The following is a 15,147-nucleotide window of genomic DNA, read 5'->3' on the forward strand; positions in this document are numbered from 1 at the left end:
TGTAGCAGAACCTTCTGCTGTAGTCTGTACAAAGACTACTGTTAACTGGCATGTCTTTTTAACATATCTTTGGGGTATCTCATGCAGGAATTAGTGGAATATTATCAGACCCACTCACTGAAGGAAAGCTTTAAACTGCTGGACACAACATTGAAGTACCCGTACAAGTTACGGGAGCGTTCTACCTCCCGGACCTCCATGCGCTCTCCAGGTAAGGAGGGTGCAGGGAGCATGGTGGGGATCAGGGTTATAGAACCTGTATCTGGGACACCTGGAGACACCTTGGCTGCTATAACTAAACTTCTGAAGCTAGCTCATAGTAAAGCTGGGTTTGGCCATCAGGAGAAGGACAGTGGGGGAGTGGACAGTGGCTGCTGTGCAAAGGGGGAGGGGGTGGAGAAACTGTTAAACAGGAGTTCAATGGAATTTTCTTTTTTTAACACAAGGCAAGTATCACAGAGTTAGGGAGGACCATCTCTCTTAAAGGGCTGGATTCAGTATTGTACTTCAGTGCTTTTGATACGGATTACAAACCATTGATGGATCTCTAAAATTGATTATTTAATATCCTACAGCAGCCTGGTCAAGTGTTTGCACCAAAAGTGCTCTCCTAGCTGCAGCCTTGCTTGCCCCAGCCAGGTCTTTTGTTTGCTAGGTGCATCTTTGTTGCTTTATGTTTTTTTATCTTGTTTCTTTACTTTCTATGTTCTCTTTGACCTCTTTGCAGCTTCCTGTGCTTCCTACAACTTTTCTTTTCTCAGTCCTCAGGGCCTCAGCTTTTCTTCTCAGACCTCGTCCTCTCCTTTCTGGTCAGGTACAGCATCTTCCTCCTCCTCCTCTTTTTCTTCCTCCTCCTGCAGTTGCTTTAGAGAGTGCTAAGTGCTGCCTACTGGCTATGCCAGGCTTAGTAGGACTGTGTACATATGATACCAGGCAAATGGCAATATATAGTCTGAAACCTATCAAAGGGAGTCCATGTCCCAGTCATTGTTCAGGATGTAGATCCTATGAGCTACTACATGATAAATATAGCAGTAACAAGAACCAACATTTTGACAAATAATCCCAAATTATTTTTTCTTGATGGCAACCTGGCTTCTGATATCCTTGGGAACCTGATTTTTCTCTTTTTTTAATACATCATTTGCCGAAACTGACCTGGTAGGTCAGTGGTGGCGCTGCACACTTCCTTGCCAAGAATCCAGGCTCATTTCCCATCTCAGATGTTCAGATCCTTGGATCAGTTAGTGGAGAGGCAGCATTCACAGCTAGTGAGAGGAGGGAATTCCATGAATTACACAATAATGATACTTAGGGATCCTTTTACTAAGCTGCAGCAAAAAGTGGCATTAATACACCTTTATGTGGGTTTTTCCTGTGTGCTGGGGCCATTTTTACTGCAGCCTTAAAATAGCTTTTATATATTAATGGCCATATGCTAATTTTGCCATTAGCACATGGCCATTAAAAATTTGTAGCTCGTGAGTTCTTATTGCCACCCATTTTGTGAGGTTCATGCAGTATTCCTGAGCTAACCTCCACTAACTGATTACCCCAGAAACACCCACTCTCTGCCCCCCTGACAAGTCCCCTCAAATCATTTTTAAAGTATTTTTTTTTAGTATGGAGTTAGTGCATGCTAATTTGGCAGTTACCGCAGGATCACAGTTTCACACTACCTGTGTATATTTATTATAGAAATACAGGACTCAATGATCTGCACCTTTCTTTAACAAAAAAGACCAATTAAAGTGGAGAAAAACGGGGGAATTCAGTAACGCCACCCAACCAGCCCAAACAACAGACTATAAGGCATGAGCACGGCGTAGCATCATATGACCCCTGAAAAAAACTCCACACAATTGAGTACCCAAAACTATCAAGAATAGAAGTAACTTGTCCAAATGAAAGAGCAGCAGATCATTGCCTGTTTCCACAAAAAAGAGATCACAGAAAATATCTGTCTCAAAAAGGATGTACACTGCTTTACAATATGCTGCTGTAGCTACCGATTACTTATCTTGACTGCAGTGGCGTAGCCAGACCTGACATTTTGGGTGGGCCCAGAGCTAATATGGGTGGGCACTATGTATGAGTAGTGTTTCTTGGGATACTACAAAATAATGCCTTAGAGTGCACTTCATGATGGATTTCTAAGTAGCCTGCCCAACTCCTGCCCTGCATCAACATAAACCATATACATACTTAATATGAAAGAAAAAGCAGAGCCATCATTTTGATTACTTACAAGAGTAATCAAAAGCTGGCTGGCGGTGGGCTTCTAGGTGGGGGTGGGCTCTTCACTTCCTAGGGCAAAAAGAAAAGTATATTTAATCATTAAATATATCTTTTTGCCTTAAGCAGTGAAGTGCTTACCCACCCAGAAGCCCACCACCACCAGGCAGCATTTTTTAGTACAATTACACATTTTAAAAATATGTTTATTTATTACCTGGCTCCTGTAGCTGTGTTGTGGGGCCGCGGGGGAGTGCTGCTGTTGTGACTGTGATTAACTCGGGAACTGACAACCACTGAAAATTATAGACCCCACCGCAGGCATAGGCAGGCACAATGTGAGATTAACAGAGAGTGGTCCTTGTGTGTTACAACACAAGTTCCCACCCACCCTCTGGTTTACAGACACACAACCAATAACAAAAGCCTACACATATAAGGCTTCCAGTTCCAGCGAATCCAAATGCTGCTTTTATGGTAACTTGTGGTAAAGCTCGGTCTCTGATTGGTTAATTACTCACATGTGATAATTACAGTGGGGGCATCTGATCATTCAGCCTTTTGCATAACTTTATTTGTAATACAAAGTTAAGGGGACGTACATGCAGCTAATGCTATTATTAAAAAGAAAAACCTCCAGATTGGCTTCTAAGATATTTGCTCAGAGTATGCAGTATTTAGTCGTTTCTTTGTATACAATGTTTACATGTTTAAATTTGAATAAAGATTCGTGGACTCAGAAAAAAAATGATGAACGCAAGCTAATAGAAGGCTGCTGTGCTGTTCTACTCTATCGGCCATCTGGACTACCGAAAAGAGCTCACGCAGTGACCATCCTGCTGAGGGGCGGAAGCTGTAGTCTGTCTCCTTATCTAAATCTCTTTGCTTGCTCATCATAGTGGTTTGTGGGCAATGGCATCCATTTCTCTCAGTGATGTTATGGAACCCAGAGCAGCCGCGAGACTTTAGTGCACCGCGAGATTACAAGAACGGCACGGCTTGGGGGATCATGACAATGCAGACAGTGCTGGCCGAGGAGCAGAGACTAGAACAGTCAGAAGAGCTGCCGTCTGCCAGTGAGAGCGCCGACTGCCAAAAAAAAAAACAGGTGGGAGGTGGAGCGGGCTGCCACAGCACAAAATACTAAGACGCTGGCAGCTGAGCTGGTGTGCACTTTTGGCGTTTAAAACTGGGTGGGCCTCAGCCGAGATTGGGTGGGCCTGGGCCCACCCAGGCCCACCTGTAGCTACGCCCCTGCTTGACTGCCAACGTGATGGTGTCCCTTGCTCAATCAGTAGCTGAATCATAACCCAACAGGGAAATCCCCGTTTCGCTGTTGCTGCTTCAGGGGTTTAAACACATATGTAAAGACTCCACATTCGCTGTCATATGTTCACACTCAGAGATATCCACACATTCTCCTATCTCAAGTGCTGTACTCCAAAGACGAGTTTTTTTCGGGGGTCGTATGATGCTGCGCCGTGCTTATGCCTTATAGTCCGTTGTTTGGGCTGGTTGGGTGGTGTTACTGAATTCCCCCATTTTTCTCCACTTTAATTGGTCTTTTTTGTTAAAGAAAGGTGCAGATCATTGAGTCCTGTATTTCTATAATAAATATACACAGGTAGTGTGAAACTGTGATCTTGAATTTCAAATTGATTTACTGTAAGCTTGAGTGGAATATTAGTTACCGCAGGATGCCATTTTAAGCTGTGTTAGGAGCGCATTAGCACCTAACACAGCTTAGTAAAGGGGCTCCTTAGTGTCCAGATATTGCAAAAAAAATCTAGTATGGAGTCTATTCTTGAAGGCATTTTGCCATTTTATTAGTATAGTACAAGAAAGATTTCTACCAGTATCCTCCTGTACCTGGATGGAATTCAGTGTGATCTACTAATGGAAAGTATGAGCAAAATAACAAAAAAAATACTCAGTAGCTCCACTGCTCTCCAAGGAAACGCACACAAGCTTGTATTACACAATAATACTCCAGTAGTTTTTAAATATGGCACTGTTGCTCCAGCCTATAGGATAAAAGTGCTGTTGTGCTGTTTCACTGCTTGTGTTGCTGCAGTTGTTAAACCAAGCCCCTTCTATCTCATTGCAAGGTACACAGCCAATAATAAGTGTAGACTGATACTGTAACTGTATCTCTTGGCCTGTCTGTTTTCTTCAACATAAAGCAAAGGAAATTTGGCAAGGAAAGGGATTACGCCTCCATGAAAAGAATGACCAGTCCCTGACCCTGTGTTAGCAGACTGGAAGTCCCCACAATAAATGTGCTCAAAGAAGCTATTTATTAACTCTTAGCCATATATATTTATATTATAGTCTGAAGTAGCTCAGCTACTTTGCCATGGTCTTACTTTCTCCCTCTTTTCCCCTGTGTGTGCAGTGTTTACATCTCGTGCAATAGGAACAGCTGTAGCGAGATATAATTTTGCTGCCCGTGATATGCGAGAGCTCTCCCTTCGGGAGGGTGATGTGGTAACAATCTACAGCCGGATAGGAGGAGACCAGGGCTGGTGGAAAGGAGAGACAAATGGACGGGTGAGCCACCATGAACAGACTGCATTATAATATTAGGAGAAAACCACTAACCAGCAAACGCTGTCTTTTAAAGATTGTACACCATACTACCCGGTGCTGAACTAGTGAACACCATGAAGTCAATTTTCAGTAGTCCACCAACTGCTTAATGTTTAGATAGATAAGAAATCCATTTAAAGTTGGATTTTTAGCTGAAAATGCTCACGTAACTTTAAATGGATTTCGTTTGCATTAGACTTGATATTTGTGTGATCTGAGTTGAATGTGCAAGTTATATGTAGCCTTCCAAAGTTCACACTAGGCATAAAAATGTTTTAGCCTGCTGTTTTTCCTGAGTTAGATATCAGTGCTTCACGAAGATACTACCCCACATTCAATTTTAAACTTTATTTAGTATCGGACCATTTAGAGATGTAAGCCTAACCAATTCTTTATGAGCACTTATGACCTCAAATCTTCATCAGTCCAATATTTAATGCAATCTTCTTCATCCAAAAAGTAAAGTTTTATGACTTACCTGCTTAAAGCCACAATTGACTGAAGTCTTCAAATGTAACTTACACAGGAGACACTCATTGACATGAATTCACATTTTGCCACAAGCTGTTTCAAGGATCAGTTATATGTAGAGGTACTGAATTTCGTCACTCACTGTGCCACTTTTTTTCCGCCCATGGCCTTTCCCAAATCCCACTCAAAATTAAACATTTAACTTTTGGCTGTATAGCAATTTATAAATCCACAAGTTAAGCATTAGGAGGTCCAAATATTTTATGAATGGGGAACTTATGCAGTTGGCACCCACTGGTTACTGTATAAGTCCATTTGAATTTTGACTCACATGTAACCAGCATGCTGTGTTATTCTCTATCTGCAAGTACTCAGTTCAGTAATTCATTCTTGCTGGTGCAATCTGTGTAACATAAGTAATGCAACAGCAGAACATATGGTCAAAGCTGTATGCAGAGGAGTCCTAAATACTAACACGGAGAGAGAAAGGGGGCTATAATTCTAAACAAATGAAACCTTGCAAAGGAAATTGTTTTTATTTCTTCTGCATAAAAAAAAAATCTTACTAAAAGAGGTAGGTATTGGAGCTTTGGTCTGGGAATCAGGGATGAATGTGGACTAGCCTCCAGATTCTATAGCATTGTGCATCCAAATTGTCAACTAGTGCACAATTTACAGAACAGTGTCATTTGCACGCCTAACTTAGGGGCCTGATGATCAAAACTTCGGCTTTATACTGAATATCGTCATTAAAATACCGCCGGAACAGCAGGGGAGGAATAGAGAGCCCTGACCTGTCAAACCTAAGCCCTGGTGGTCCGTGGACCTCAGATCCCCCACCCTCCTAAAATAAATGAAGCCATGGTGGTTCAGTGGGACCCCTGGCCATGCCCTCCCATTCTGAAGACTAGCCCTGGTGGCCTAGCAGTGGCCCTACCAACGAAGGAGAAGGTACTCAGTCCTAGTCTCTCCTCCTGCTGGGTGCGCCATCAAAATGGTGGTGCCCTACCCAGTGCATCCCAGTGGGATTTCACTGAGTGGGGCTTAAGTACCATTTAAGGGATAGTTAAGCCCCACCCAGTGCATCCCAGAATGTACCAGGCAGGGCACTGCCATTTTGATGGCACATCCAGCAGGAGGAGAGACTAGGAGTCTGTACCTTCTCCTTTGTCAAGGTAGGAGGGGGTTGGGGGGAGCCACTGCTAGGCCATCAGGGTTAGTCTTCAGGATGGAGGGGCATGGCCAGGGGGTCTCACTGAAGTACCGTGGCTTTATTTGTTTTTTTGGGGGTCTGGGGTCCACTGGATCACCAGGGTTTAGTGTTTGGGGGCGAGGAGTCTGTCCACCAGACCACCAGGCCCCTTTGTCCATGGGGAGGGTGGGGAGTCTGGGGTCCATTGGACCACTAGATTTGACAGGACAGGCCTTTTTTGAAAATTGTACCTAGGCATGCGCTCAAGAGTTGTGCTTAATGCACAGCTGTTGAGCACATGCCCAGGTACAATTCTCCCGCAGAACTCGAAACAGCTCCCTAATACTCAGCGCTGACATCACGCCTACATTTGCATGTCATTAGCGCTGAGCTTTAGGGAGTTGTGTTGCAGCACTGTTGTGGTGGTATTTTTCCAGAACTATACTGAACAGCACCGGAGATTTGAGCATCAGCCCCTTAGCGCCTAAATGCTATAGCACACAACTACAAAGGGGATGTGCACATGTGCAGGTCAGGGGCATGTCTTAGTTGCATATGTAAGTTATAGAATACTATCACTTACATGCCCAACTGCCAACTTAAGTGCAACCATTTATACCAGCCTTTGCCATGGTGTAAGTGCTCGCACCTAAAGTTAGGCATGCGCATGCTGACTTATGCTCTATTCTGTAATTGCAATTATGCACACAATTGCCATTGTAGAATTGTCGTTTAGCACCCATATTTTTCATACCTAATTTTTTGTGTACTTTACTACTCATAGGATTGTGGGTTCAGGTGATGGGGGTTCATGTCTCAGGTTCTGTTTAATGATTTATGGTTTGGAAATTTGGTTGGGAAGCAGCACATGCTGAGTTGGTTGTGCCCTGATGGTGCCACTGTTTCTCTTTACAGATCGGTTGGTTTCCTTCAACTTATGTGGAAGAAGAGGGGGTACAGTGATTGTCGATGCCCCAACTTATGTTCCACAGTCGCCTGGAAAAGCCATTCTTTTGCACAAAATGCCCACAACCCAAACTCTGGATGTGGAATCTTCCACCATTAAGAGAGATCCATGCAGATGTGACACCTGGGACTAATCTCCATGTCTGCTGGAAACCCCTTACTGAACAGGGTTCCTCTGGGCACTGATCATAAGTTGTGTTGCTTGTATATAAGATTTATATGTTTGCCAAGTTACATTTGGCAAAGAAAAGTGAAGATGGAATGTAGATTGTGACCAAGCTGACAGATTGGAGTTATGAGTTATGGTCAGATGAGGTGTTCTAGCTTTCTCTCCCCCTTTTTTTTCTCATTGATGGTGAGATCAGGCAGAGGGACTGAAATATCATTCTGTGTCTGAGACAATTCTGTGACTACTCTTGCTGGTGGATTACATTGCTACCTTCTCTCCTGGGCACCCCAGCTGCAAAGTGCCCTTACTCTGTGCAGGAAGGGTGCAACTACATGGAGCCTTCAGCCTATGTGCCAAGCAGATCTGTTCGATCACAGCCATGAGATTATTGCCAGTGCTGTAATAAAATGTATGAAGTCCTTTGTACCTTAGGAAGTAATAAAATATTAGGAACATTTTAAAGATGGATTATTGGTGCTGTATCCACTTGAAAAGGAAAACTTTATTGGTTTGTTAGTGGAATACAGTATTAACACATCACCACCAGTGAGAACTTCCAACATAGGAAGTGAGAACCTGGGACTGCTTGTCAGTGACATAGCTGTGACTTTCATCTCCCAGTTGCCCATTGTTGTGATTTCAACACTATATACACACATCAGAATAAGAGATGGAAGCTGTCCTTGTCCTACTATAAGTGGTTTGGGGGCTGTAAACCATATTTCATTTGCATGGAGCATCAGTGCTCTGGCCAAGTTGAACATAATAAAACATACTACAGTTCCTGACCTAATTCAGCTTTTCCTTGCTTAGGGCAATACAGTATAAGAAGTTTTCACTGTACAGTGAGTCTTTATCTCACATATTAAGAAAATGATGTTCCAATATATTTACCTTTCCTTGTGTATTCATAGAGAATATACTGGAAATGTAGAAAGCTATGATAAAAATATAAATTGAGCTATAAACAGAAATGGCATACACCTAATTGACCACCTCTCCTTGCACCCTTTTTTAATCCATGCCAGTACAGAATCAGTACTTGGAGGGAAGTTTGGAGTATTCCTAAGAGATACAGGAGAAACACCTCATTGGTCTGTTAATAACTTGCTCTGAAATGCCATGAATGATCTCCTCTTGTTGAATGAATGAACCATAAGGAGAAGCCACAGACAGAATTTTCACACTAGAATTGGAGTGGGGGGTGAGGGAATGGGTGTCGGTTCCCAAACAGAACAATATGTGGAGTCCTTCACAGTCCTAAACTGGGGGAATCCTTTCTGACCATACCTTTAACAATCCATTAACTTCCTTTCAACAAATCCAAAAAATAATCATTCCATTGGAAATATCTTTTGTGCTTTGATTGTTGTAAGAAATTGTTAAATTTTTTTATTTGTATGTATTTTGTCGCAAAATATTATCTGTGAATAATGATTTATGGCAAGAAAATTGTAGATAATTTTGTGCCATGCAAGATTACATTTGAACACAAACGCTGGAAAATAATATGTAAATTCATTGATACTTTTTCTTTTTTGCACTGTATTAACAGGGGGAGGGGTGAAGAGAGGAGAGGTCAAGATAAGATTTGGCAGGGAATGTGGGCACCTGGAATGCTGGAATAGGACCTTAGCTGCTATCTGAGATGATTCGCATGTGGATTTATCACATTCAGATTTTAAAGTTTCTGTCCAGCAAATGAACCCAAAATCAACCTTATTGTAATTTTGCTGATAAATTTTTCAACCCTGGTTTTTACTGCAAATAAATATGCATTCCTTTTTTTTTTCTGCTGAAGTCCTTTTTTTCTTGTATCTAGTAATTTTGTGTATGTGCATGCGAGATGGGATTTTTAATCAAGCTGCTTTATTTTCAAGCTTTCGTGTTTTTGAACACTGCAGTTCTCGGTGGTGGCCTCCTTTAATAGGTGCTGAGCCTGTCATCTGGTTAAGCTGGACACTTTTTAACATATGTATTAGCAGGGGTGGACTGACAGTGATCTGTGCCCCTGGGCTGTAAAGGTCATTGGGGCCCTCCCTGGCTACCGCCTGCCACCCCACCACCACTGCGCTGCCTGCCACACTCACTGTTGCTGCCTCCCACACACTACAGCCCCACCTACGCCACAGCTGCCGTCGCCCTCCCACACACTACAGTCCCCCGAGCCTAAGTGGGCCCTTCCTGGTCCTACCTTGAAGGGCCCTGGTGGTCTAGCAGCTTCTTTGGGGGCAGGAAAGAACCCGACTCTTTCATGTCCAGTATCGCTATTCTACCCAGTACTGCTGTGTTTTCAAAATGGGTGTCGAGAATTCCCACAATAGTCTCATGGGTCTCAATAGTCTTGCAAGACTGCCACATGGTGGCACCGGGCATAATAGAGGCAGCTGGCAGGAAAGAGTGTTCTTTCCTGCTCCCCCCCCCCCCCCGCAGAGGCCACTAGAACACCAGGGCCCTTCAAGGTGGGACTGGGAAAGGCCCACAGAGGCTCTGGGGGCTGTAGTGTGCGACAGCGGTGGGGTGGTGGTGGTGAGAGCTTCTGAGCCCCCTAGACCCACAGGCACTGCTCAGTTGACCGAATGGTCAGGCCATCCCTTGTGTATTAGCCTTTCATAAAAGCAGAGTGATGAATGACCGTCCTAGATGATTTTCTTTATCACCATGGAGTGATACAAAGGCATTATGATATTCTAATTTTTGTATTCTATTCCTTTCTTAATAATTCCTAACATTGTATTTGCTTTCTTAGCTGCCACTGCACACTGAGCAGTGTTTCAATATATCAACGATGATACCTAGATCCTTTTCCTGGGTGGTGACTCCTAGTGTGGAACCTTGCATCACATAGCTGTAGTTTGGGTTCTTCTTTCCTACATGTATCACTTTGCAGTTGCTCACATCAAATGGCATATGCCATTTGGATGCCCAGTCTTGTAAGGTCCTCTTGCAATTTTTCACAATCCTACTACTACTACTATTTAGCATTTCTATAGCGCTACAAGGCGTACGCAGTGCTGCACAAACATAGAAGAAAGACAGTCCCTGCTCAAAGAGCTTACAATCTAATAGACAAAATAAATAAAGTAAGCAAATCAAATCAATTAATGTGAACGGAAAGGAAGAGAGGAGGGTAGGTGGAGGTGAGTGGTTACAAGTGGTTACGAGTCAAAAGCAATGTTAAAGAGGTGGGCTTTCAGTCTAGATTTAAAGGTGGCCAAGGATGGGGCAAGACGTAGGGGCTCAGGAAGTTTATTGCAGGTGTAGGGTACAGCGAGACAGAAGGCGCGAAGTCTGGAGTTGGCAGTAGTGGAGAAGGGAACAGATAAGAAGGATTTATCCATGGAGCGGAGTGCACGGGAAGGGGTGTAGGGAAGGACGAGTGTGGAGAGATACTGGGGAGCAGCAGAGTGAGTACATTTATAGGTTAGTAGAAGTTTGAACAGGATGCGAAAACGGATAGGGAGCCAGTGAAGGGTCTTGAGGAGAGGGGTAGTATGAGTAAAGCGACCCTGGCGGAAGACGAGACTGGCAGCAGAGTTTTGAACCGACTGGAGAGGGGAGAGGTGACTAAGTGGGAGGCCAGCAAGAAGCAGATTGCAGTAGTCTAAACGAGAGGTGACAAGGGTGTGGATGAGGGTTTTGGTAGAGTGCTCGGAAAGAAAGGGGCGGATTTTACGGATGTTGTAAAGAAAGAAACAACAGGTCTTGGCAATCTGCTGGATATGAGCAGAGAAGGAGAGAGAAGAGTCAAAGATGACCCCAAGGTTTCGAGCTGAGGAGACAGAATGAGAGAGCCATCAACAGAAATAGAAAATGGGGGGAGCGGGGAGGTGGATTTGGGGGGGGGGGGGAAATGAGAAGATCGGTTTTGGTCATATTTAATTTCAGGTGGCGTTGAGACATCCAGACAGCAATGTCAGACAAGCACGCTGAAACTTTGGTTTGGATGCAAGGTGAGATATCAGGGGTAGAAAGGTAGATTTGGGAGTCATCAGCATAGAGATGGTAGGAAAAGCCATGGGATGAGATTAATGAACCAAGGGAAGAAGTGTAGATAGAAAAGAGGAGGGGACCAAGAACAGAACCCTGAGGTACGCCGACAGGCAGAGGGATAGAAGTAGAAGAGGATCCACCAGAGTGAATACTAAAGGTGCGGAGGGAGAGGTAGGAAGAGAACCAGGAAAGGACAGAGCCCTGGAATCCAAGTGAGGACAGGGTATCGAGAAGTATGCTGTGATCGACAGTGTCAAAAGCAGCGGAAAGATCAAGAAGAATGAGGATGGAATATTGACCTCTGGATTTAGCCAGTAATAGTTCATTGGAGACTTTAGTAAGCGCAGTTTCGGTTGAGTGGAGAGGGCGAAAACCAGATTGTAGTGGGTCAAGAATAGCATGTGAGGAGAGAAAATCAAGGCAGTGGCGGTGAACAGCACACTCAAGTAATTTGGAGAGAAAAGGAAGGAGGGAGATGGGTCGGTAATTAGAGGGACAAGTAGGGTCGAGTGAAGGCTTCTTAAGGAGAGGTGTGACCACAGCATGTTTAAAAGCAGCAGGGACAGTCGCAGTGGAAAGTGAGAGGTTGAGAATGTGACAGATAAAAGGAATAAGAGCAGGAGAGATGGCATTAAGAAGGTGAGTGGGAATGGGATCAGAGGAACAGGTGGTACATTTTGAGGAAGAAAGGAGAAGTGTAGTTTCCTCAATAGTAACTTCAGGAAAGGAGGAAAGGGAATGAGGGGAAGGAGAGAGAGGGGAACGGACTAGTGGAGGGAGAGGTGGTGAGGTAGAGAAAGCAAGGTTTATCTTTTGAACCTTGTTGTGAAAGAATTCAGCAAGGGTCTGAGGAGATAATGAAGGGGGAGTTGGGGGAGAGGGCACCTTGAGGAAAGAGTTCAATGTGGTGAAGAGAAGTCGAGGATTAGAGCCAAGAGAGTTGGTCAGTTGGATATAATAATCCTGTTTGGCACGTAAAAGAGCAGATTGGAAGGAGGTCAGCATGAACTTAAAGTGTAAGAAATCAGCAAGGGCCCGAGATTTCCGCCAGAGGCGTTCGGCGGAGCGGGTACAGGAACGTAGGTAGCGGATATTAGAAGTCAGCCAAGGTTGGGGTTTTGTACACCTTACAGGGTGGGTCATCAAAGGTGCAAGAGTGTCTAAGGCAGAGGATAGAGTATTGTTGTAAGAAGAAACAGCCTCATTGACAGACGTGGATGGTGCCACAGTAAAGAGGAGGTTTGAAACATGGGAGGATAGAGATGAAGGGTCAATATCGTGAAGATTCCTAGATAAATTAGATAAGATAGGACGGGACTGGGAGGGAGGAGATTTAAGTGTGAAAGTTATAAGATGGTGATCAGAGGAGGGAAGATCAGAGGCAAGGAAACTAGAGGGTGAACAGTTGGAGGAGAAGATGAGATCAAGACAGTGACCATTTTGATGAGTGGGGAAGGTGGAGCATAGTTGGAGATTAAAGGAGGACGTTAAAGCGAGTAACTTGGAAATATAAGAGTTGGAAGGATCATTAGCAGGAATATTAAAGTCACCAAGGATGAGAGAGGGGGAGGAAGGATCATGGAAGAAGGCAAGCCAGGCGTCAAAGTCACTGAGAAAGGATGAAAGGGACTTATCAGGGGGACGATAAATGACCGCTATTCGAAGAGGCAGAGGAGAGAAAAGGTGGATAGAGTGGACTTCAAAGGAGGAAAAACAGTGAGATTGAGGTGGAAGAAGGGGTTGAAATCTGGAGGAGGGAGAGAGAAGTAGTCCAACACCGCCCCCACGGCCAGCAGGGCGAGGAGTATGTGAAAATAGATAACCGCCATGGCACAGGGCTGCGACTGAAGCAGTCATCAGGGCAGAGCCAGGTTTCTGTTATGGCGAGCAGATGGAGGTGACGCGAGATAAGGAGGTCCTGGATATAGGCGAGTTTGTTACAGATAGAGCGGGCATTCCATAGGGCGCAAGAGAAGGGCAGAGAAGAGGAGGGGAGTAGAGAAATAGAGATGAGGTTAGAGAGGTCGCGGTGAGATCTGTAGAGTTGGGATAATAGTTGGTGAGGGGGGCCAGGATTGGGATTGATGTCACTGGCTGAGAGTAAGAGAATGAGTAAAAGAGAGCAGAGGAGAGTAGGAGAGGTGTGGCCACGAAGGCGTCGAAGGCGAGAGGTATTTAGGTGGAATGGGGAAGGCAAAATGGACGGAAGAAAGAGGCAGAGATTAAAAACCAAGAGGGAGGAAGAGGGTAGGAGAGAAGGTGAGGTGATGAAGTCGATGGATGGGCAGTGAGTTCCTGTAGCGGAGAGAGGTAGGGGGTGAGGGAAAAGATTAGGAAGGGACAGGGCTAGGAAGAGAATGTGAATAGGGGCCATAAATGACTGAGGTACTTTAGCAACTGGGAAGAAGATTAGATGTAAAGAGAAAAATGCAAGTCCTCCACAGCACCTGGTGGGAGCGCTGGGCACCTAGAGCGGAGGCCCTGAGTGGATCGGAGTGGACCTGGGTGTCACCCCGGAGAAGGCTGTAAGTATATGCAGATGAGCTGCAAGTCCTCCACAGCACCTGAAAGGCAGCCGATGGTAGAGCTGGGCACCTCTCAGCTGAGGAAAGGCTTACCAGGGGTTAGGCCGAAGCCAGCATTCCTCCCCCTGAGGGTCGCCTGATCCTCTTGTGATTTAACAACTTTGAATAACTTTGTGTCATCAGTAAATGTGATTATCTCACTGGTTATTCCTATCTCTAGATAATTTATAAATATGTTAAAAAGCAACGGTCCCAGCACAGACCCCTGGGGAACTCCACTATCTACCCTTCTCCATTGAGAATACTGACTATTTAAGCCTACTCTCAATCTTCAATAGGACACTACCCCATATCCCATGACTTTTTTATTTCTTTAGAAGTCATTCATGAGGTACTTTGTCAGTTGCTTTTTGAGAATCCAATTACACAATATCGACTGGCTCATCTGTCTCCTCATGTTCACCCCTTCAAAGAAATGTAGACTGATGAGGCAAGATTTCTCTTCACTAAATCCGTGTTGGCTTTGTCTCATTAATCCATGCCTATGTATATGTTCAGTAATTTTGTTCTTTATAATAGTCTCTACCAGTTTGCCCAGCACTGATGTCAGGTACACCAGTCTATAATTTCCTGGATCACCTCTGACACCCTTTTTAAAAATTAGCATTACATTGGCCCAAGGGCATAGCTAGGTGGGGCCACGGGAGCTCAGGGCCCCGCAAATTTTGTCTGGGCCCCTGGTTTTGCTGGCGGGTGTCCCCAAACCCCACCAGCCGATGCCTTCTTCCCTGCCCTGTGCTCTTTCTTCCTCCTAACGTCCTGCACGTTCCTTTAAGTGAAACTGAGCATGCTCAGTTTCACGTAAAGGAGCGTGCACAGGACGTCAGCTAGAACAAAGAGCAAGGCAGCGAACGCAGCTGCACCGGAGACCAGCACTGAAGAACCCCCAGCTTGGGGACCCCTGCCAGAAAAGGTATTTGTGTTCTGGGGGGAGCGACGAGGAGGTG

At 44.7% G+C, this 15,147-nt stretch overlaps 1 protein-coding gene across 2 annotated transcripts in view; it reads left to right on the top strand.

Annotated features, from left to right (window-relative positions):
• The window catches only part of VAV2 (vav guanine nucleotide exchange factor 2), a 362,905-nt gene extending 353,491 nt beyond the window's left edge, over positions 1–9,414 (top strand). For both annotated transcript variants that reach the window (XM_030207689.1, XM_030207690.1), the window contains 3 exons: positions 88–211; positions 4,631–4,785; positions 7,403–9,414. In XM_030207689.1, coding sequence (XP_030063549.1) covers positions 88–211; positions 4,631–4,785; positions 7,403–7,450 — 327 coding nt within the window. In that variant the 3' untranslated portion in view covers positions 7,451–9,414. The remainder of the gene's footprint in view (positions 1–87; positions 212–4,630; positions 4,786–7,402) is intronic.
• Positions 9,415–15,147: the final 5,733 nt, after the last annotated feature.

Source organism: Microcaecilia unicolor, chromosome 6 (genome assembly GCF_901765095.1).
Source record: "Microcaecilia unicolor chromosome 6, aMicUni1.1, whole genome shotgun sequence".
In the NCBI taxonomy this organism is placed as follows: domain Eukaryota; kingdom Metazoa; phylum Chordata; class Amphibia; order Gymnophiona; family Siphonopidae; genus Microcaecilia; species Microcaecilia unicolor.